At 42.3% G+C, this 23,824-nt stretch overlaps 3 protein-coding genes across 4 annotated transcripts in view; 2 read left to right on the top strand and 1 right to left on the bottom strand.

The window, feature by feature from the left end:
* The window catches only part of tet1 (tet methylcytosine dioxygenase 1), a 35,090-nt gene extending 30,074 nt beyond the window's left edge, over positions 1-5,016 (bottom strand). Inside the window, exons 1-2 of the mRNA XM_067236319.1 lie at positions 4,761-5,016; positions 1,767-4,089 (exon numbers count right to left, since the gene is read on the bottom strand). Of these exons, the coding sequence (XP_067092420.1) occupies positions 1,767-3,893 (2,127 nt within the window). The 5' untranslated portion in view covers positions 3,894-4,089; positions 4,761-5,016. The remainder of the gene's footprint in view (positions 1-1,766; positions 4,090-4,760) is intronic.
* Positions 5,017-5,565: 549 nt separating this feature from the next.
* Positions 5,566-13,106, top strand: slc25a16 (solute carrier family 25 member 16). The gene is made up of 10 exons (XM_067236996.1): positions 5,566-5,812; positions 6,260-6,394; positions 6,481-6,573; positions 6,656-6,789; positions 7,102-7,165; positions 10,149-10,270; positions 10,374-10,440; positions 10,548-10,710; positions 10,785-10,853; positions 11,021-13,106. Exons 2-10 carry the CDS (start codon positions 6,298-6,300, stop codon positions 11,175-11,177), a joined length of 966 nt encoding a protein of 321 aa, XP_067093097.1. The 5' UTR covers positions 5,566-5,812; positions 6,260-6,297; the 3' UTR covers positions 11,178-13,106.
* A 2,306-nt stretch (positions 13,107-15,412) lies between these two features.
* On the top strand, positions 15,413-23,824 carry alox5a (arachidonate 5-lipoxygenase a). Of its 2 annotated transcripts, none has more exons than XM_067236187.1 (14): positions 15,413-15,627; positions 16,314-16,512; positions 16,728-16,809; positions 16,928-17,050; positions 19,689-19,795; positions 20,722-20,894; positions 20,966-21,112; positions 21,302-21,505; positions 21,644-21,730; positions 21,867-22,045; positions 22,157-22,278; positions 22,588-22,688; positions 22,818-22,988; positions 23,120-23,824. In XM_067236187.1, the coding sequence occupies exons 1-14, from the start codon at positions 15,415-15,417 to the stop codon at positions 23,297-23,299; spliced, it is 2,088 nt and encodes a 695-aa protein (XP_067092288.1). In that variant the 5' UTR covers positions 15,413-15,414; the 3' UTR covers positions 23,300-23,824. The 2 variants fall into 2 exon arrangements, with proteins under 2 accessions (XP_067092288.1, XP_067092287.1); XM_067236186.1 differs by having other exon boundaries at positions 22,785-22,988.

Genomic DNA, 23,824 nt, shown 5'->3' with positions numbered 1-23,824 from the left:
GACTTACAGTAAGTACAGGGACATTCTCCCCGAGGCAAGTAGGGTGAAGTGCCTTGCCCAAGGACACAACGTCATTTTGGCACGGCCAGAATCGAACCAACAACCTTCTGATTAATAGCCCGACTCCTTAACCACTCAGCCATCTGACTCCCTATAAGAGAGGTTCTCACTCATGAGTATGAGAGGTTTTCAGTTGTCATTGTGTGGGGTTGCATTTTCACTACTACACATGAGAGGTGTTCAGTGGTGAATGTGATTGTATTTCAGAAGTGTTTGTGAGAGGCAAAGGGTCTTCAATGGTGTGTGTGAGAGGTGAGTTTGGATTATGGCCTACATGGCCCCTCATACATACCAGTATCCCATACGAAAGACCATGAACAGTGAGCTAAAGGCGTAACATTGTTCTTTCAGTGCAATGTCTCAGGCTCTCGGGCTTTAACTGCCTGCAAACCCTTGTTAGGCCACTGGACTAGCCATGCAACAATGTGTTGCTTTATTTATAATTGACCCAGCCATTCCTTCATATTATTTCAATCTACTTCCCCAACCTTAAAGAGAGAAAGACAGAAAGAGAGAGAGTAAGGGAATGAAAGAGAGAGTGTAACAGCGAGAGTGTAAGAGAGAGAGTAAGAGCAAACAGAAGTCATGACCACATATTGTCACACTTACACAGACTAGGCCTCCAGGTAGCACAGTCCAGATATCACCCACTGTCCGCTCAATGTGACTCTTGAAATAGAGCACAAATGTCTGACTGCAGCAGACATAAGACTGACCTACATTTTAGTCATCAGCATTCCAAATGAAGTTTATCCAAATCTCAGTCAAACATAACATTCCTCTCAACCCTGTCTTGAATCACTGTCTGCATGTCGGAAATAGCGCAGACAGGTCACTGCACTGTTAATACTGAGGGTTACGTAATTGGACCTTATCTGCTGCAGAAGCACAATAATACCTGCACACACACACATACACACACGTATGCACGCACACAGACAGCCCCCCCACCAACTCACACTATCTATTACCAAAACCCAAGTAAAACACAGAAATTCTGTTTACCGATCACAACGCCATGCAGAGGCTCAGGTGTAAGAGAGCAATGAGGGTCTTGAGTTAATTTGTCTCAAGACAATGATGGTGTGTGTTATACACAAATACTATGACAATGTGCAGCTCATCTGATTAGATTTCCCCCTGCTCTGGAATGCAAACACAGGCATGCGCTCGACCACACACACACAAACACACACATACCCACAAACACACATACATACACGTACACACACACTGCGGCCACGTGCTACTCTGCTGCCAGCTCATGTGACATTGCTTTCCCTCATGACAGAGGGCATCCTCACACAGATTCTGCACAGGTACTATGTATGCATTCATACAGTCCAATGTTTACGCAGACTCAAGTAGCCATACATTCCAAGGTATGAAAAAGAGAAGTACAAAAAAATAATACAAAGCTCTACACAATAGCCTATTAAGTTTGAGAGGAAATGCTGAGACAAATTAGATTGAAAGCATCTGTTTCAACTATTGGGTCTCCTCAAGCACTAAGCATCCACCTGGTGTGTGAAGCAGAGACATTAGCAACCCTAACATGACACATTCAACACCCTTGTCTGGTCAATTATTCTTGTCCTGTCGAATTAAATGTATCAAGTATCCTACACAGTTCTTGCTAGTGCAAAACCCTATTTGGTCCCCCAAAATGAATCAGTATCTTCATGTATTGCTGTGAAATGCCTCACCTGTGTAGACGAAGGAGAGAGTAGTGACGAGGTTCTCCTCTTGCGTAGTTCCATACATTTCCTCAGCTTACAGATCTGGTGGCCGGTCACACGGTTTAGGCAGCAGCTGCACTGACCACAGTTCATCTTCCTCAGGCAGGGCTCACAGGTCCCACACCGGCTCCTTTTCTTTCTGTCTTTTCTCTGAGGCTTCCGGGCGGGCCAATGGAGTGGCAGGGCCCCCTCTTGTCCTCCAGCACCCCAACTGGGGGGGCCAGGGTCCCCAAACCCTGGCTCTGACTCAGTATCAAAAGAAAGGGAGGACTGCGTGCTCTCTGAGCTGCAAGAGAAAGAAAGCCTGCTCTCCACAGGAAAAGTGAGGATCTTTGGCACTGTACCCTGGTCTGTCACCAAAACAGTGGTATAAATGTCAGTGTTTGGCTCAGAGGCAGCAGAGAACACCTGTGTGTTTGGGTAGAGGCCTGATGACGAAAAGGATTCTTTCTGGTTCTTGGGATTGGAGGGATTGGAAGTCTGTGGAGATGCCCTGTTGTCTTTGGTCTCTTCTTCCACTGGTCTGAGAGGCTGTCCATTCTCCTGAGGAAAAGGGCTCTCATCATTCTGGTTCTGGGGCTGTGCCGGGTTATCTGGGTTTAAACACAGAGGCTGGGTGGACTCAATGGTAGAGGAGGCATTTGGAATCCCATGAAGCACAAGTTTGAGGCTGGTCTGTGAGTCTTCATGAAAGGCTGAGAGAGACACTGCATCACAAAATGTGGCTCCCTGGTGGGGCTGAATTGATTTATTGTGGTCATGTGACTCTGCTGTAGGCAAGGCTTTGGTAGGATCTGAGGTAGCTGGGTCAAAGACAGGTAAGGCTTTGACAGAAAACTCTATCATTCGAACATTCCTTGACAGAGACTGGTCTGGAGGCTCAGACATAGACGTAGAGGAATAGGAGTCTTTAGGATTGGTGAACATTTCTCTTTCCCCCTGTTTTTGTTCTGCCTCACTTTTTTCTGCTTTCTCTTGCTTTTCTTCTCTCCCTTCATCTTCTTGCTGTCCTGACTTTTTGCCAATACTCTTTATTACTCTTTCCCCTCTTCTTTCTGATTTGAGTCTTTCCTCTTCCACTTTTTCCTCTCCGAGTTCCTCCTCATGATTGACTTGTTCCTTCAGTTCTCTTGGGTCATGTCCCAGGTTAAATAAGCAGCCGTCGCCCGGAAGAACCACTGACTCCTGCTTAACATCACTGGCAGAGTCACTATGGTCATCCCCCAAGTTATGGTCGTTAGCACCTTGGTCATTGGAGATCTTCTCATGATCTACACTGGGTTTATCACTGAGCTCAGAAGAGTTGTTCCTAGGATTCTGGCAGACTACTTCCAACTCACTTTCTGGATCTTTAAGCTCAAACCCGTCGCTTGAGTTTTCTACCTCTGCTTGGCTGACATGGTTTGCCACCAGTCGCTCATCACTAGCTGTGTCTCCATTATGGGTGACAGACACTTGCAGTGTGTTGATATTGACAGGAGCATTAACTTCTGTCCTCTCTTGATCAGCCGGATGAAGGCTACTGAGCTTGGAAGACAAAGTGCCAGGGTTGCCTGCACTAAGGCTGATTAACTCCTCATTGGGATCAACCTTACCGGCATCAACTCTATGATCATCTCCAGGCTCTTGCCTGGTCTTTGCTCTCTGTGCCCCAGCTTCCCGTCCTGCCCTACCCCTGGTTGTTCTGCATCCCCTGTTAGGTTTGGGTGGGTAGTGGGTTACAAAAGAAATACCTGTGCCTCGTGGGGACTTCCTACGCCCTAAGGGGTATTCAAACACACCAAGATGGTCAGGTGTATTACACTGCCGTCTAAGTCTCACCGATCCTGTTACACCTAGGGCATAGTTGACGCTGCTGGCGGACCCCCTGGATGGCCCACTGACACCTCTACCCCGTGGGCTTCTGGCTGGATTGAGTTGGGTCCTGGCAATGGACCTCTGGGGCTCCTCTGTTGTTTTTTGAAGCCTTTCACTGGCTCTACCACTAGGTTTATTTGAATTGCTTGTTTGCCTCTTGCCAGTGGTAGCAACCACCTTGTGATCCTTCTTCCTCTGTGGTGTCTGTCTCTTAGGGGGCTTGGGAGTAGGAGGCATCGCTAAGGGTATGGGAGTGATGCTGAGAAGCCGCGGGCATGGGAACCAGTGAAATTATTTTCTTAAAATCTTAGTACACAGCATTCACTTTTCTTGCTCTCTTCTTCCTTATTCTCTGTTCCTTTTCAAGATCTAGTCCAACACCGCCAGAGTTGGCTCCTCATACTGAAACAGCTGTACAAGGATCTGGAGCTACCTATTAGAAGGATAATTTTAATTAAAAACTATGTAATTATGACAATTAAAATATGATATTGGTATATATGGGAACTAGATTAATATCGCATGTAAAATTGCTGATACAGACAATATGTACTTCCTTCTTCTTTTCCTCAGTACAGACAGCTATAGGCAACATGTTTCTTTAAGGGAAGGGATTGGCTTTGGGCCGTTTCATTTAGGTAACCTAGTAAAGTAAACTCAACCAACACAAAACACCTAACTAAAAAACAACAACCTGTTATGTCAAATCCTTCGGCAACAGGTAGGCTAATGTTAAGAAACGCTTTTTTTTGTTGTATGTTTTTATGTTTCGCCAAATTAAATTGGGTTGTGAACACTATTAAATATTAATGTCTACCCCAACTCTTAACTTAAGCCAAGGGTGTAGACATAATGACAGGAGGTCGATTACTCTGTTAGCTAATAGCCTATAGCCAACGATACATTTCGACAGGCGAATAATGACAATGTAATAAGCATTCGCTGACTATTAGGGCCTACTCTTTGCACTTGACCGTAATACCAAAGGGAGCCGACACTCGTGGCATGGGGTGGCTTTAAATGCAATCCGGAAATGTGTGATTTTCGGTTTGTATCGTATTATTAACGAGTTTATTTAAAAGTCAGCTAACATTTTTCACATACCAGAAAGACAGTTGCAAGGTCTGAACTCCTAATAATACTCCACTCCTCTGAGAAAATGCTGATTCTTACTGGTTCCCTTCCGCGGCAAATACAGCGAGTTAGTAGGTGACAACACGAATTCATTTGTCACAATCCAACATTTCGTTATAAATCAAATCGTAATACTGTTACACACGCCTATAGACATTTGCAGTGCAACAGCCATCCAAAGGTAAATCCCTCTTATGTCAATCCATTCAGGGCAGCAACCCACTCTCCATAGTCTGCTCCCTCTACCCAGACCCGACCTACGGTCTCGAGCCAAGTTGTCGGCTGCGATGTGTCACACGAAAAACCTGAAATGGATTTTCAATCGTCGAATAGAGTCCATATTTCCAAAACTATATATCTTAAACCTTGCCAAAATATGTTTGGAAACAATCAATGCTTAACAACATATTTGTATACAAGCAATGCTCAATATACCCTATGTTTAGACTAAAATGTTAATTAACTGTCAATAAAACATTGGCTGCGCTACCCCAAAAGGTCCTTAGTGCGTAGTCCTTTATTGATGCAAAATAATCTGAATATATTTCAGAAGGTGAATGCCGGTGAGAATTTGCCCTCATTATTTTGTTCTGAATCAGTTCCGAATCAGCCCACATTCGCCCAATCTGATAAAAAAAAAACGGATCCTACGTAATCAGGTATATCTATGATCAGGTTAACAGCAGGAGTGACGTCACTACAGCAGTCATTCGTCACGTCATTATTGTGCGACTGTTGGACTCGGATTATGAAGGACACGAAAGTGGTTTGGAATCATGAAACGCATGTGGTACATTAGCCCACTTTAAACCTTTGTTTTTCTGATTCTTTCTGTAGATAACGGGCAAGATAACCCACCGAAATAGCGAGAATTTAACTTGCTGCCGGTGGCCACCCTATTTGTTTACATGCTTGGAGATGCAGGAAGCGACCGAGCTGTCACAGACTGCTAGCTCAGCTAGCTAGCTAGCTAGCTAACCAGTCACGGTTTCGTTGCAAAACAGTTGTTGACCTTGCATTTGGTAAGATGGCTATTAGGACTTCGATAATATGAATTAGATCAAATTTAGCGAATGTATCAATTATCTGAAGGTTGTTCTCGCGTTAAGCTATCTGGTACAATCAGCTGTCTATCAAATCTAGCAATTGTCTGACATCAGCTGCATCAACATCTTGCTCTGCCACAGACTGAATGATCACGACACAGCCACCAGAAAGACAATCTGTTTGTTAAAGTAGCCTGGATATTTGCTTTTCGAGTTGTGATGTTTAGTGAACATGTCTGTGACATAAGCACAGCATATCATTGCCCTTTCAGCCGAAGCTGCATGAGATGTTGTAAGGACTGCGCTCTGTGCAACTTGCTGCTAATCCTACCCTAACTTAGCATTAGCAGCTGCTAAAACCAATAATCATCAGATAACTTTAACTAGGTATCCCCATTTTCTTCCTCATATTTTGCTGTGTAGACACAGATGTAGGTAAATTTGATCACTGAATCAAGAGAATGGCAACGGAGGCAGCAGTGTCCACACCTGGTCGGCCTCAGATCCCTAACTCTGCTCAGAGAGACTACTACTGGGTCCGCTCCTTTGTAGCTGGAGGTGAGACCTGCTTTACATTTTTAAGTTGCTGCTATGGTCATATCAGCTCTGCTCATATAATTTCTGTAACTGCCTGATTTGTGTAGGGGTTGCAGGATGCTGTGCCAAATCGACTATTGCTCCCCTGGACAGAGTCAAGATTTTACTACAGGCTCATAACCCCCACTATAAAGACCTTGGTAAGGAAGACTATAAATCCCTGTCAATACGAGATTACTGACTGATCTGCGAAAGAAACTGATCTATATTTTCCTCTATCAGGAGTGGTCGCTACACTCCGAGCTGTGCCAAAAAAAGAGGGCTACCTGGGCCTGTACAAAGGCAATGGAGCTATGATGGTTAGGATATTCCCCTATGGAGCCATTCAGTTTATGGCCTTTGACAACTACAAAAAGGTAAATCTTCCATTTTCAAATAGCATTTCTCTTTTGGTTAAGTGGCACTTAACTATGACTTGGGTGTCCTACACACATGTTGTGTTAGTCAATGAGGCAAAGGAGGAAAGTGCAGAACAACAGACAAGAATTGGGGCCTCTGGTTCTCACATTTGAATTGATTTTATGTTACCTATTGCAGCTTTATCAAGAAGATTGATGTGTTATGCTAAATTGCTTCATAGCACATATAAAGACCATACATTGGTCAAGATGGCAAATGACCTTCGCTCTTTGTCTACTAATAGCTGATGTATTACCTGTTGTTTCCAGTGGCTCAGTAAACAGTTGGGGATCTCTGGACACATCCACCGGCTCATGGCAGGATCCATGGCAGGTAATCTTTCTCACACTGATAAACTGTTGTTCACTTTGGTGCTTCCCTGATATGATTCTCACAGTACTAACTTGCCACACCCTAGCTTGACAGGGAAAACGTAACTTATCAACTTTATGGTCCTTACACTATGGGGATTTTGTTTAATCATAACACAGTGACACCGATGTTGATACTTATAACTTGATCTACAATAGTTGTAGATCATTCATATATGGCACCTAGTAACTGAGATGTCGTTACTTTGTGATGTGGCTAGTAAACACAGACTGTTCCTTGACTCTTGACAACCAAAATACTGTAAAATATGGTTGAAAGGGTATGAAAATGTTATATCACAATGATAGTGAGTGACCAAAATGATCACGGTTATCAGTGTTATCGACGTAATGCTGGAAAAGTCCAAAAACTACTGATAAACTCACTGAAATAATTTCACCAAAATGCATGTGGAAAACCATCAAACAACAAATACATTTTGCAGCATTGTGCACTTTTTGTGTGTGCATAAACATTGGAATTGGAACATTAACATTAAAGATGGCACCGTGTGGCCATAGCCCTGCCATAAATGAACACAACCTTTTCAAGCATTTTCTTTTAACTGTCGGGCTGTCTCAGACCTCCCACATTGGAATGGTTAAAATAAAATTATTTTTATTTGTTTTTGTATTGGGTAAAATTGGGTAAACACAACGATGGTTCGTTATGAACCTTTGGGTCATGTGACCCGAAGGCAGCACGAGGGTTAAGTAGGCTAAATAAATCTGATGTGCATATAAAAGCAACACAAGTAAAGCAATGTGCATGCAAGAACAATACAACCATATGTAAACAAATTCAATGTGCAGGTGTTGACATTAAAATAACAAAACATTGTTTTGTTTTTTTACAAATCAATGAACAGCATTGATTGTATGTCTATTTACTTCTTCATAAAGAGTAGGGTTTCTGCTGGCCTAACATCCTGTATGCATGTATTTTTGTGAGAGATATGTGCACTTTTATGAATAGAATGTTCAGATTCCTATGGGATTTTCAACCACATGATTCTACTTGATTTTTCAAAAACAAATACATTATTGTGAAGATTGAAGAATACATATTTTGTAGAATATGTCTCCTGATGGTGCCAACCTTCTATCCAAGGTTGCAAAAGCAGTAAAAAAAGTCACAAAAAAAGAGAGGTGGATCTGAAAATTCCAGTGCCATCCAGAGAAAGTGTTTTATGCAACACTGGCCAAAACAGGCTTTCTGAACTTTCTATTCAATAGTTTGTTGTTACCTTGTGCCAACGTTCAGCTGTGGAGAAATGGTTTGCGTAACTGTAGGGGGTTTAATATTGGCCAAACAACCAAAACTATTCCCCTAGGTGTAAAGGAAGAGGGGAAACCGAACAGTGTATAAACGTTAATCAAATAATGCCAATACCAATAGAATTACAGTTGTTTGACTCTATGGGTTAAATCAGAGCAAGAATGGTCAAAGTCAGGTTGAATGAAATAGATATTTAATAACATTACAAATAAATGAAATAAATTACAGGCAAACATGTTACAGAATAGAGCCCGACCGATTTATCGGCAGGCCAATAGTATCGGCCGATATTGGGCATTTTTCAAACTATCGGTATCGGCATTTATAATGAGTATTAATGTTTGTTTTTGTTTTTTTGTGTTTTTGTTCAAAGGACTTTAAGTTTCATATATTAAGTTTGTATTTTTATACATTTTATTTATCAGAAACTGCATTAACATATTATTTTAGTGAGGAAATAATAGCAGGAGTCAGATGGCTGAGCAGTTAGGGAATCGGGCTATTAATCAGAAGGTTGCTGGTTCGATTTCCGGGCATGTCAAATGACGTTGTGTCCTTGGGAAGGCACTTAAGGCACCCCTACTTGCCTCGGGGTATGTCCCTGTACTTAGTGGCTCTGGATAAGAACTTCTGCTCAAAGTGACTAAATGTAAACTACAAATAACTACTGTTAGGGAAATCAGTTTGTTTTGTTACGCGTTTCAGCATTTTAAAAATATTTTTTTATATCGAAATATCTGATTTTTAAATCACCAAATATTTGTATCGGTATCGCCCTTAAAAATCCTTTATCGGTCAAGCTCTATTACAGAATGAAGATGTTAAATCTTACCTACTGTACCAGGATTATTGTAAATCAAAGAGAAAAGGAAGAGTAAGGGGGGTCAGATGGCTGAGCGGTTAGGGAGTCGGGGCTAGTAATCAGAAGGTTGCTGGTTTGATTCCCGGCCGTGAGAAATGACGTTGTGTCCTTGGGCAAGGCACTTCACCCAACTTGCCTCGGGGAGAATGTCCCTGTACTTACTGTAAGTCGCTCTGGATAAGAGCGTCTGCTAAATGACTAAATGTAAATGTAAGAGGTGAGGAAGGGATAGGAGAAGCCAGAGCTGAGGTGAAGCCCTCAGGAGATTAAGAATCCACAGAATAATTCAATTTATACCCAAGAACAACCAATAGCACTTTTCAACACATGACTAGCAATGCTTTTTTGACCTTTATTTATTCAGGTAAAGCTACAGGAAGTTACACAATGAGGTGTGAGACTCATCAAGTAGACTCCATATTTTAGCATATGAGAGGTGAGGGCAGGTGGACACCCAGCTTTACATACCTGTCTACCCTACTGTTGCTAACTTTGGTTGATGTTGGACAGTATTTAGCTTGAATTAGTATTTTGCGGTAATCAAACAGATTTAAAGATGATACAATTTTGGAACAGTAATATTAACCATCTGGAATGTAACCATAGTTTATCGTTAAAACCGGTAACCATTTCATCCCTACTGTAGAAATACACTTCTGATCCTTGATCTTCTGCTGTACTTTATACATGCATTGTTTGTACGTCGTGTTGGACAAAATGTATGCTAAATTCATTAGATGTGAGTAAATCAGTTATTTTATGTTTTGTGTCCTCTGTGCTCTTTCTTGTGTGTGTTTGTCACAGGTATGACCGCAGTGATCTGCACCTACCCTCTCGATGTGATCCGCGCCAGGCTAGCGTTCCAGGTGAAAGGACATCACCGCTATACGGGCATTGGCAACGCCTTTCAGACCATATACCTGAAGGTACCAACATGACTAGAGGCAGACTATGTCACCTCTAGATTACATGTCTTTGCGAAAACACATTATGTCTGGATGTAATGTGTGGTCTTTTGTCCAATGGCAGGAAGGGGGCATCCCTGGGTTCTACAGGGGTTTGATCCCCACCCTCATAGGCATGGCTCCATACGCAGGTGAGTCAGCAATCGGGGGATACAGGCGTAGAACTAGTGTACAGAAGTCAAAGGTGATTATTTCTCTCTTATTTCCCCCTGCTTCTTTTTTTGTTGTTGTTGTTCAGGCTTTTCGTTCTTTACATTTGGAACTCTAAAGAGCCTGGGTCTGGCCCACTTCCCAGAGCTACTGGGCCGGCCATCTTCAGACAATCCTGAGGTCTTGGTGCTGAAGACCCACATCAACCTTCTGTGTGGAGGCGTGGCCGGGGCCATCGCTCAAACCATATCGTAAGTTCAGGCATTGATCAAGTGACTTGAATTTGAAGTTCAACAGTAAATCTCACTATACCCTCTACTTCTAGTTACCCTCTTGACGTTGCCAGGAGGAGGATGCAGTTAGGAACAGTGCTTCCTGACTCAGAGAAATGTCGGTGAGTGGCACCCCCTTACTTTGAAATCCAACACTTCTTAGTTGGGAACAGTTTAAGATCCTCTGTTCATGTTGCGCCATAATGATTATTTGCACTGGCACAAATGCTCCCAAATATATTTTGAGGTTGCACAAAAATAACTTTTTTCTCTCTGTCTTCCATAACAGCACTCTGATCAAGACTCTTAAGTATGTGCACCAGCAATATGGGGTCAAGAAGGGTCTTTACCGAGGCTTGTCTCTCAACTACATCCGATGTGTGCCCTCTCAGGCTGTGGCCTTCACCACCTACGAGTTTATGAAGCAGGTTCTCCACCTCAACTAGCCCAGTCCTTCATCCCCCCAGCTACATACAGCTTACCGTCGTTCCTCAGACCCATAGCTCTACTGTGCTGAGGGTCCCAGCCTACTATCCACCTCCAGTGTCCTTGCTCCGGGGAGGTTTGGCCTTTGTGACTCCACCTCTCTGAGAAACATATTTCTCAACTGCCCAGCCTGTGGTTTGGCTTCACACAACCACCACTGCAACTGTCCCCATGGATACAAGGGGCAATGGCATTTCCTGCTCAGGGGGGGTGGCTTGAAGAAATTCTGTGTTCCCTGACAGTGTTGTTGGCCAATGCCACAACTTGATTATGTAATCTACCCAGCCTCTGCCAATGGCAGTAGAGATCACACTGGCCAATCTGCCTTAGGCACCCAGCAGTGTCATAGAGAAATGGGACCTGACCCAGGCTTAATCACCTTTACCTCATATCAGTTATGAAACTGATGTCGAAGGTCAATGTCTTGTCTATTGTTTAATAACCAGACATTAGAATTCTTATTTTCCAAAATGTAATGCTTACTATATCTTGATGTTTTAACAAAAGTAGCATTTAAGAGTAGCACTTAAGAGTTCTGTCATGGGGTATCGTTGTATATTTCAGGTAATTGTGTGTCCTTTCTGTGGTGTAAGTTTGGGGTCCAATGCCTATTAGATGAGCCAATGTCTGTGTGTTATCTACTCTTTCTTTGTCTGAACGACTAGCTGTAGAAGGATGTCACACATTTACTGCAATGTGAACGACTCTTCATTATGGGAGTTTCCTGGTTGCTGGCTGGCTGGTTACAGCTCTTGCCAATACAACGTTGTCATTAGCATGATTTGTGGTTTGGCTCCCAGGCAACTGAGAGGCGGATCTGAAAGTCAGGGAAAGATAAGCTGTCCTGTGGTAAGAGGTATGGAAATGTAGTTTTACATTAGGCCTAACTTTATGATGATTCTGCTGTAATGGTGTGTACATTATCTACATCTGTACATTATGACAGTGGTTGTGTAGCTTACAAGTTTATTGTCCATTCAGGTAAAGCTGTGACATGAAACAGTTTTTTTTTGAAGAGACAGGAACAAGTTAATCAGAAATGAGATGTGTTAAGAAGTTGTTCCAGTCTAATAATGACTAATTTAACCTGGAGGAATGTGCACTTGAATGTGCAACTTTTGCTTATTTATTGATGAAAAATTTGAATGTATTTGATTTGTCCACTGGTTGGCAGTAGTGCGTCAAATGTGTCACGTTTACGCCACAGTATCATACATCTAAACTGGATATGGATCGCTGTACTGAAGTCTTGATGTCAGTACAGATATAATCACTCATCTGACCGTATGTAACAATGTGTATAAGCAGTAGCACAGACATTTCCTTCAGTGTATGCTTGTGTACTTTACTTGATGGTGAAGTAGTTTTTTTAGCCAAAGAAAGATATTAGATAACATTTGCACATCAGTCTCTGCATAGGTGAGTGTTGTTGCCTTTCTTACTCCTTAGTCCTCTACCACATAGGCTGTGCTTTTCCTGTTCAGGTTTTCTATAAGCAAAGGGGGATAGCATACAAGGAGAGGAATACACTCCACAATGTTGGTAATTTAGGCAAGAACTGGAGATTAACAGCAGTTGACACAAACCAAAATGGATATTTTGGTTTAAACCTCAGTCAAGTACATAACATTACGTTGTGATCATCTTGACAGTGATTTTTGGAACAGTGACACAGTGCCAATGAGATGTTTACCCTTGCACGCTCTTTCTCTCAACTTTGCCTCTTATATTTGTATACCGGTACTCAACTGCTGTACTTTCATGTTCTTGTTTTGTCTTGACTATCTTAAAACAATTGTTTAAGTGGATACAAACCAAGCTTGTGTTCAGAAAGTATGAACATAAAAGTGTCATTTAACAGAATTAGATACTTCTGGATCTCGACACAACTGCGTTTTCAGTTTCTGTTGTAGTGGATGCTATTGATATAACAGAGATATTTCATTATACATTTTATTCAATTTATTTCTTTGGCCCTAAATTTATGCTGTAACACAAAGAGATCACATCTTCATGCTGCTAATTGTAACCTGAAAGTGGATATGAAGTATCCTTCTTCAATTTACCATTTAACCATGCATTGTTATAGTCAATATGTTTTTCAGGAAGGAAAGTTTTAGTTTTTCTGAAAAGGGAAATTATTTTTCGTTATGGGAACTACTGACAAAGTAAAGGCCTTTCTGTTTTACCATGTTTTTTTCCCTTTGCTTTAAAATATATTTTTGGCCTTCTGTCCTTTTATAAATTGTACAAATCTGAATTATAAAAAATATATTAAATATTTCCCTATCATTCAAGCCATGTTTACAAAAAAAGTTACGAATATCTGAACTAGACCTCATTCCTAGTGTACAACCCACCTTAATGGTTGATGAAAGCACGTTTCATGACAAATATAGCTATCAGAATTTTGCAAAAGGTCTTCTTTCAACTTTGGAGAGCCTACATAGAAGTGGCAATATTTGACCTTTCTATCTTGGGAACAACGACGGACAGTCATCTTGAAGTCATGAAGCACGTTTTCCATATTTTCTGCACTAAATTGTTTAGCCTAATAGCAAATTGTAAAGGACTAATTATATTTTGGTCTTATCAAATCACAAAAGGGCTTCAGGACAGTTTTTTTTGTATACTGGACCCTGAAAGCAAGACAGGCTTCTGGCCATGTGCAAAAAATATATAACAAAAATAACATCACAGAGACCACCATTCCTACTAGCAGAGATGGTAACGTTATCTTACAGGATGTTTCATTCGTCATCGGCAAGGAAGCTTGAGTGAAAAAAATTGAAAACATTCTGAAAGTTCAAAGATTTTATTGTCAGATGCATGTTGTCAGCATCAGTCTTTCTGATAACTTGGTGCCTGTTCAATAAAGCAGTTTACTGAATGAGCCAGGCTTATGTCAGTTACTTTCCCTGACATAAATATGGCTTATTCGGTAAATTTGCTTTATGGAACAGGTCTCCGGTCTTCTTTCCAAACCCAGTGGTGAAACCCAATTACAAATCTAATGTTGTAAAGACTAGTGGACCTACAAATTGCATGTGGGTTCCCTAAACAGCAAAAGTGGTCAAAGAAGAAGCTACACTCCCTTTTGTGTGTGAGTATGTGTGTGTGCGTGTGTGTGTGTGTGTGTGTGTGTGTGCTGTTGCGCCACAGTCAACAGATGCTGTTGTGTTTCCTCCTTTGGTCAGGTCTATTTCCCTTTGTCTCGGCTAGTGTGTGGCCATTTTAAAAAAAACTGAAAGAAAAAAAAAAACCTAAGCAGAGACCTCATCTTGGATCTTACTCAATGCTAAAGTTTGAGAAACATACACATGTGATGTCTTGTTTGTCTACTCAGTAGGCCTACTCACTGGTGGGAATGAATTTGCATTTGTTATGCTGATCCAAGGAAACAGTCCCTGCTGTTGTCTGATATCACTGGCTTATTTGAATTAGTGACTGGTAAAAGTGTTGGTAAGACTGGAGCAAGCCATAATGTCTGCCCACCCTCTGCACTAGGCAGCATTTCCACAAGTCCATATTTAAGCAATATCACGAGAGGCTTGTGCATTATTGTTGAATATCACCACAGCTGTCATAGCTACGAGGCCAAATAAATGATTAAATAAACAAACAAATCATTATTTATCACTGCCAACTAATAAATGCCGCATGTAGAACTGTTGAACAAAATAAATATTACATGAGAGGGTGTGCGGATATATGTACGAACATGTCACAGCTATTAGATATTGCATGTTGAGGGAGTCAGGTGGCTGAGCGGTTAGAGAATCGGGCTAGTAATCAGAAGGTCGCTGGTTCGATTCCCGGCTGTGTAAAATGACGTTGTGTCCTTGAGCAAGGCACTTCACCCTACTTGCCTCGGGGGAATGTCCGTGTACTTACTGTAAGTCGCTCTGGATAAGAGCGTCTGCTAAATGACTAAATGTAAATGTTATGCATTTAGTGTGTATTTATGAGAAGGCATAAAACCCATAAGTCATTGAGTCATTGTGAGTAATTAAGAGTAGGACCCAGTGTATGTGTCTGTCAAAAAGAAACAGAGGGTGAGACCAAAAAGATAAAGAGATTAGAACGAGAGAAAGAGAGAGAGAGGGAGAGAGAGAGAGAAAGAGAGAGGAACAAACAAAGCGGAAATCTATGCGCGCATTTTGAGAAAGACAGACTAGTGGAGGGTCACATACTTTTATGGTTCACCAACCCTTAAGCTTTTGGATCATCTTTACTTGCGGGCACACACACACACCAAAGATGCCATCCTACACTGTCACTGTTGCCACAGGGAGCCAATGGTTTGCAGGAACCGACGATTACATATACATTACCTTGGTGGGAACAGAGGGCTGCAGTGAGAGGTCTTTACTGGACAAACCCCTCTACAACGACTTTGAAAGAGGGGCTGTAAGTACTATTGATTGTAATTAGTATTTTTCTATCACTGTCAAGAATGTATAATATGACCAATGGATAAAGAAGCGATTCAAGCAGCAGAATCTAGTTCATTTTCAGTAGTGTAAATTTTTTTGGGAGAAAGAGGAACCTCTAAGGTTACTGATTTACTGATTAAGCCAGGGGTTGGATCATGCTAAATGTAAACCAAGGTCCTACACAGTCAGAAAGTATACAGGGCATCAAAAAAGGTTGACAATGGCAACAGGAAAACGTTGCTTTGGAGGTCTGTGATCTGGAGCAGTCACCAGCCACAGATATAATGAAACATTTTATGCTTTGCTCTAGAAATGGGAATTTTAAATGTGAGCTGTAGATCATAAATTCAGTTCCTCTGAGGCTTAATATTATCATGCAATGATACTAACACCCTTTCGTCTACAATACACCTTTATTCACTCCATCCCTGTGTTTAGAATCCAGAATCTTGCGCAACACTTTTAAGTGCATGTTAGGGAGGGGGCATGTTCAGTGCCCCCTCCCTTGACCTCGAGCAGAATTCAAATACTGGGTTGGAGAAAGAAAAAGACGATGTAGAGTAGTCGATTTTCAACCACGTCTTCATGGAATTCTGAAGTATATAGGTGATAAAACTGTGTGTGTAGCCCATAGTGCAAGTGATGCTGGTTCCTTTGCAGGTTGACTCCTATGATGTGAATGTCAGTGAAGATCTGGGAGAGCTGGAGGTGGTGAAGCTCGAGAAGAACAAGTACTGGGTGCAGGACGACTGGTACTGTAAGTACGTGACGGTGAAAACCCCCTCTGGAGACTATGTGGAGTTCCCCTGCTTCCGCTGGCTGGTGGACGACAAGGAGGTGGTGCTCAGAGATGGACGAGGTACATGTCTGTCAGTGCTGGTCCTAGCACATTTGGTGCCCGAGGCAAGGTTTACATACCCCCCCCCCCCCCCCCCCCCTCCCCCCCTCTTCCAGCCGCCCTAGGCAGCTGCCTATGTCGCCGATAGCAAGGACCGGCACTGCTGTTTGTTTAACTTTTGGTCTGTCTGTTTCCCCAACATGACACAGTTAGTTAGAAAGTCACATATTTTTCAGCACGCCTCCCCCAAGATGACAAAACCAGGCTGGCAAAGCAACACCGACGCAAAGAGCTTGAGACCAGACAGAAAACCTACAGGCAAGTATTTGGTTTATTGAATTCATGTGTATCCTCAACCAGTTTCACATTGCCTGCCGTTGAACTGTAACTGCGGTGTGATTATGGTGCTGGTACTGAGTGTTATGTTTGTTTCCAGATGGAAGGAGTGGCAGCCAGGCATTCCTATGAGCATAGATGCTAACAAGCACAGTGAGCTACCCAGGGATATCCAGTTTGACAGCGAGAAGGGAGTGGACTTTGTTCTCAACTACACTAAGGCGTAAGTGCAAACTTTTTAAAATGAAGACTAAAAGTACAATGTGAGTAGATGGGCTGTCTGGTATAAGCCAGTGAGTGGATTTAAGTCAAGCTAATACACGGTTTCCATCAGTCTATCTTGGTCTGGGGAATACACAAGTCATTGTATTATTTACAAGGATCATTTGCATGTGTTCTGTGCAACCTCAAGCCTAAATACAAACACGTTTTTGTCTCAAAGGCATTTCATCAGTGGTCCAGATACTTTGAATATGACACAACCCTAACCCTACAGTAGGATATGCTTTGACAGGGAAACTTATGGGAAAATATAGCTGCAAGCATCAATGAGTGCCAAGAAGTCCAGCAGAGCAGAGTCACCATGGCATCATGATCTGATCATGTTTAAAGCTTGGCTGTAAGCTCTGATTGGAAGTTTTGTGTTATTAACTAAGCTCACATCCTGTGTAGGGATTTGCTCACTGCAGTACTTCCCAGAGGTCAAATGACTTTTGGACATCCTCAGAATTGGTTTATAAGTTCTCATACCAAGTTTGGTGTCAATGCATCAAAGCGTTGCTGAGATATGACCTCACTTCCTGTTTGGCGGCTTCAGCACTGACTTTGGCTGTGACAGACAAATGATTACTAATCTGATAACTTTGTGGGGCTTGGTCTGAAGGTCATCTGTGCCAAATCTGGTGAGCATTGGACAACATTTGAAACTGTGAAATTGTGAACATAATGAAAAAAATTCTTCGTCTTTCAACGCAATCCAAAATGATGGGCGCCTCAACTGTCTCAACCTGATTGTCTCAACCTTGGGATCTCACAAGATATCACAAGACACAATGATTGCTTTTTTAAAGGGGTGATTGACTGGGTTTTTGGGGTATTTCACACTGTTCCTTAAGGTCTCCGAATAGGGTATGTAACATTGGTTGGGCTGAAAATGGCCCGGGTGCTGTTCTATGCCCCCTGATGCTTCAAGTGAATTTGTCCTGGGAAAAAACGCTAGGTTTCCTCCTTTTATGGTATGCTCATGAATATATAGATCATCTGCGCGCTGATTGGTTGGTCTACAACGAGTGAAGCTGCGGAGCAAAGAGTAACACGGCCAACAGCACTCACTGAAACATCGAAGGTGGAGACTTGAAATAAAAACTTACAAATAAATCTATTGTCGAAGCAAACAGGATCGACTTAGGTGGGTAATGTTAGCTAGCACTACAGCTTAGCAAACAAACTATCGTGATTCAACTCAGCTTCAGTTAGCTCTAGCTATCTTGCTGAAAAATAGATCTGGACAAACATGCATCATGAATTGTAGATTTACATGACAACACAGGTTATTTATTTGAATGAAACAGAGTCAGGACCATTAAATAATGTTAGCCCCATTGCCAGTAAACTAAATCATGACACATTCTACCGATACAGGCAGGATTCGTTAGCATTGCTAATAACTGTTAGCGACAACATCATACTACAGCTTGCGGCTGTGATGAACATAAGGTCGGAACAGCACCTCTTTTCAGAAACAGCTTCATAGCAAATCCTGCTTTACATTGTCCCAGGTTTTCAAAACTGTCCTCGGTGAAATGGTTCCCGCAAATGTGTAATTGAGGGTCGAACTGCACAGGGGTCTTCTCATAGACAAACATCACAGCCCGTCGAGTGTTTGGATCCTTGGGAAGACTCCTTGGGAAGTTTCAGCATTCCCTGTACAGGCTGGAACACTGCATTTACGACCGTAGTCCATTTTCAATATCTTTGAAAAACGTTCTTCTTTGTAATTCCGTGGAAGTCGGCTACACAGAGCAGCGCGCAGCAAATTTTGGGGCGTGACAAAGGTACAGACCAGAGCCAAACCTTTTTTTATTGTGAGATTTGCATAGGAAAGAGGTGTCAATGGACTTTTGGATTCACTGTATGTCCATTTTACCCACTGAACTGTCGTTATTCAACTGTGACAAGGTAAATTCGGTTCTGCAATCAATAACCCCTTTAAGGCAAACACATTAACAGCTAATAGCCAAAACGCTAATTGCAAATGACCAATTGGTGGTGCTAGAGTGCTCGAGGTGCAGACATGAAACTTGGTGAAAAGACTCAAGACACTGTCCTGTGTGTGTGCCAGTGAGCTTCGCTGCTTGGCCCCAAATTACACTGACCTTTGCAGAGTACTTTTAGTAAATTATGTCTTATATTAAATTGAATTTCCTTCAGGATCTGTAATGGGATTTGATCCGAATATATGGTAATGTTGCTAAAAACAGAAAACAAAATCATGAAACCTCATAACAAAGACAGCCATCTCTATCATCTTGCAAAGAGAGTTTTGCAATTGCAGAGGAGGTCAGTCATACCTTACAGCATCAGCGAAGCAGACTGATAGTGAACTGGAGGAAATGTTTTGCGGTTTGATTGCACTAGCTATGGTTGAGAAATTAGTAACTGTTTGAGGTTGCTTGATTTGGTGCAGATGAATTGGTGACTCAGCATACTATCAACATGTCATGCAAAGCTTTAAAACACAGCCTCTGAGTAAATCTATACGATTATCTTCAGTGTGTTCATTGTATTGTAAAAGGATCTTGTACTGAAAGGACTGAAAAAGAAGGATAGTACTTACCATGACTTCTCTTCTCTTCTGGCAGGATAGAGAACCTGTGTGTCAACCAGTTCATGCACATGTTCCAGTCTTCCTGGAGGGATCTTGGTGATTTTGAGGCCATCTTCGTGAGGATAAAAAACACTATCTCAGGTGTGCCTCCGCTCCCTTACAACAGCATCTTCTTTGACACCCTGATAACATGGCCCTCTAAAAAACTCACAACCTAAGAAGTGCAAAATGTATCGAAGAGACTTTTCTGGTTGACCAGCATTTAATCTGGTGGACCCCAAACGCACATTCAGGATGGTCCTATAAGATCCTATAATGGTGACTGTTGCCAAAGGAAGCTGGTGGTTTGCTGGAACCAGTGAATATCATTGTCTTTGACCCCTGATAACATCAGCTCTGATGATCTTTGACCCTGGTCTACACACTCACAACCTAAGACTTTCGTCAAGAATGACAGATCATTCCAAGTGTATGTTACGCTAGCAATCTTGACATTCACTTCTAACAAGAAAGGTCTCTAGGCCCCTGATGACAAAGACCACTGCAAGTGTAGGGAGTCAGATGGCTGAGCGGTGAGGGAGTCGGGCTAGTAATCTGAAGGTTGTCAGTTCGATTCCCGGCCGTGTCAATTGACGTTGTGTCCTTGGGCAAGGCACTTCACCCTAGTTGCTTCGGGGGGAATGTCCCTGTACTTAATGTAAGTCGCTCTGGATAAGAGCGTCTGCTAAATGTAAATGTAATGTAAATGTAATGTAAGTGTATATAGTAGATTTACAGAGTCAAAGTATTCATGAATGAAAGATAAATAAATACATGGATAACACAACACATTGATGAAAGGTGTATCCAGGCATGGGACTCTGAATGACTGTAAGTGAGCTGATCCCTGGGGTTTGCCAGATAGAACTTGGGAAAGAAAAAGGGGAGGAGGGCGTGGTTTGTGAGAACATGACAACACGAAGGACAGGTCGACCAGTTACTGATACAGAAGTAAATTAAGAAATGTGAGGAGTTGTGGCGTGGTGTTTTTCCTTCTGAACCTCAAACCAAGTCCCTTTAATTTCTAGAGTATGTGATGCAGCACTGGAAAGAGGACTTTATGTTCGGCTACCAGTATTTGAATGGCTGCAACCCTGTGATAATCCGAAAATGTTCCAAGCTGCCAGAGAAGTTCCCTGTCACCCACGAGATGGTCGAAGACTGTCTAGAGAGAGACCTTACCTTAGAACAGGAGATACAGGTAGACACTAACACATGCCACACACACACACATGCAGAGGGATGTTTCTTGAATAGGTGTCTTTATTTCAGGCAGGCAACATCTACATAGCGGATTATGAAATCCTGGAGGGCATCACTGCCAACAGCACAGACCCTTGTACTCCGCAGCACATAGCAGCTTCAATTGTTCTGCTCTATAAGAACGTACAGAACAAGGTCATGCCACTGGCCATACAGGTACAGTACTATAGTATGCACAATAAAACAACTTAATAGATACATTTCTGTATGCACAGTACATTAAATGTGTTATTTTTGCTTTCACTCCTCATTCATCTTAATTTACCATGACTCTTCCTGCTCATCATCCTCTTCCCCTTCCTTCTCTTCATTCTTTTAATCATTGTCTTCCTCTTCCTCTCCAAGCTGGGTCAAACCCCAGGAGAGGACAGCCCCATCTTCCTGCCCAGTGATGGCCAGTATGACTGGATGCTGGCTAAGATATGGGCACGCTCTTCAGACTTTCACACCCACCAGACAGTCACACACCTGTTGAGGACACACCTAATTTCCGAAGTATTTGGCATCGCCATGTTCCGACAGCTCCCCTGTGTCCACCCAGTGTACAAGGTAGCTACACTCCTCGCATACAGTTTATTTTAAGTTGATTTATTTTTGCTGAAGTGATACTTGTCGATGTATTGTTTTATTGTCATTGGTTGGTTGGTTAATTGGTTGACAGAAAATGTAATGTGATCTTTCCTCCAGCTTATTCTTCCTCATGTGAGATTTACTATCGCCATCAACACCAAGGCTAGAGAGCAGCTCATTTGTGAAAGTGGCATCTTTGACAAGGTAAGGGAATAGTGAGTTTGGAGTTTCTGTGCACTGTGCTAAACCAAGAGGGATGAAGCCGGCAATATATGTGTCTGTGACTGATGTGGAACTCTGATTGTCTTGTAATTATGATGTGTTTATCTCTCTGCTCCAGGCCAATGGAACAGGTGGTGGCGGCCATGTTGAAATGATCCAGAGGGCCATGAAGTCATTCACCTATAAGTCTCTGTGTTTCCCTGATGAAATCAAAGCCAGGGGCGTGGAGAGCCAGGAAGAACTACCCTTCTACTTCTATCGAGATGATGGCAACGCTGTGTGGGAGGCCATCAAGAGGTATGTTTGTGCGTGTGTATGTGTGTAGTTCTGCTTGTATTTCCTCATGGAGGACTTTGAATTTGTGGGTTCATCAATACTAAAATGTAAACAAAAAAAACTGTTTCCCAGTTTTGTATCAGATGTAGTTGGTATCTACTACGACAGTGACGAGAAGGTGCAGAAGGATGAGGAGATCCAGGCCTTTGTCAAAGACGTGTGTAGCTTCGGCATGCAGGATTTTGACACCTGTGGTTAGTATTAGCTTTGAGATTGACAAGGAGTTATATTGTCTGATGATGTTTGTCTGCAATTTCCAAAGCACTCCTCATATATCAGTTTTATATGCTGTTGTGTGGGAGCAAATGAGTGTGGGAGCAGATCAGTCCAAAAGCTTCACACATCTCACAAGAACACTTTGCAAGAGTGGTTTACATGCAGTTGTCCACTATGGATTGTGTAATATCATGTTGCCAGATGTTAATTGCCACAGTGGAAGGTCTGTCTTTTGGCGACTTTCATTGTTTCTGTCCTACCTGACTGCTTCCATACCTTGTGTGCAGAGTTTCCAAAGTCCCTGAAGACTCGCAACGAGCTAATACAGTACCTGACTGCCATCATCTTTACTTCCTCGGCCCAACATGCTGCTGTCAATTTTGGACAGGTATTATGGACTTGAAACCAACCAGCCTTGTTAAAATTGAATCTTTTGACTGTGACCGTTTACACTGGATTTTTACCAACCACAATGACTGTGTAGTGTGTGTTCATGTCCGTCTCTTGTGTGCTTCAGTATGACTGGTGTTCCTGGATCCCCAACTCCCCCTCTACCATGCGGAAACCCCCACCATCCAAGAAGGGCGTGGCAGACGTGCAGCTGATCATCGACAGTCTTCCCGACCGTGGGCGTTCCTGCTGGCACCTGGGGGCTGTCTGGGCCCTTAGTCAGTTCCAGGAGAATGAGGTACACACACAAAAACACTCTGTCACTGTTGGTGGATTGGCAGCCCAGGCATGTATAGTGTGCCAGTTATTGCCATTATTCTAGTACTATCTCCCAACTCCAAGTGACTTGGGGTCTGCTGTCCCCTGCAGGTATACCTGGGCATGTACACTGACGAGCACTTCATAGAGAAGCCTGTAAAAGACGCCATGAAGGCCTTCAGAAAGAGACTGGCAGACATCACCAGCACCATCAAGAGGCGGAATGAGGGGAAGAAGCTGCCTTACTACTACCTGTCACCTGACAAAATCCCTTGCAGTGTTGCTGTCTGAGAGAGAGGAGACCGAAGAGAGCCTGGAGAGATTTCCTTTTTTCCCCTCCTTTCATTATCATCTATCACATCTCTTTCCTTTGTTTGGAGAGAATTCTATGGATGGTTTTGCTTTCATGCTTAAAAATTTGAAAAGAAAAATGATTTACAGAAAGTGAAGCCTCTGCATACTCTTTCAGTTTATATATATTTATATATATATATATATTTACAGCATCTGTTGTCAACAACAACAACAAAACTTGCTCAAATGTTAATCTCAATACAAAAAAAGTCAAATACCAACTATGTAAGATGTCTGATTTTATAGAGGACAACATGGAAAATCCCTTTGTATGTATAACTGGTTCATATATTCTATTGCTATTTCGTTTTTTTAACAATAATTGCGTTAACACAACTAGCGATCATACCTGCGGACTAGTAGAGTATAGGTTGGTAGTGATACATTGGTGTTGGATTACTATTGCTTTGAATGCAGCTTATCATTATTACACTGTGATAACAATAAAGGTCATAATCACAA

The sequence above is a fragment of the Osmerus mordax genome, chromosome 5, assembly GCF_038355195.1.
Source record: "Osmerus mordax isolate fOsmMor3 chromosome 5, fOsmMor3.pri, whole genome shotgun sequence".
NCBI lineage: Eukaryota > Metazoa > Chordata > Actinopteri > Osmeriformes > Osmeridae > Osmerus > Osmerus mordax.
This window is presented reverse-complemented; position numbering and strand designations above follow the sequence as displayed.

Bases quoted from the DNA above. Each gene is read 5' to 3' on its own strand.
- slc25a16 (XM_067236996.1), top strand. From the start codon at position 6,298: ATGGCAACGGAGGCAGCAGTGTCCACACCTGGTCGGCCTCAGATCCCT. The intron at 6,395-6,480 runs GTGAGACCTGCT...TGATTTGTGTAG, and splicing joins CCGCTCCTTTGTAGCTGGAG to GGGTTGCAGGATGCTGTGCC. The intron at 6,790-7,101 runs GTAAATCTTCCA...TGTTGTTTCCAG, and splicing joins CCTTTGACAACTACAAAAAG to TGGCTCAGTAAACAGTTGGG.
- alox5a (XM_067236186.1), top strand. From the start codon at position 15,415: ATGGTTCACCAACCCTTAAGCTTTTGGATCATCTTTACTTGCGGGCAC. The intron at 21,113-21,301 runs GTACAGTACTAT...TTCCTCTCCAAG, and splicing joins TCATGCCACTGGCCATACAG to CTGGGTCAAACCCCAGGAGA. The intron at 21,731-21,866 runs GTAAGGGAATAG...TCTCTGCTCCAG, and splicing joins AAAGTGGCATCTTTGACAAG to GCCAATGGAACAGGTGGTGG.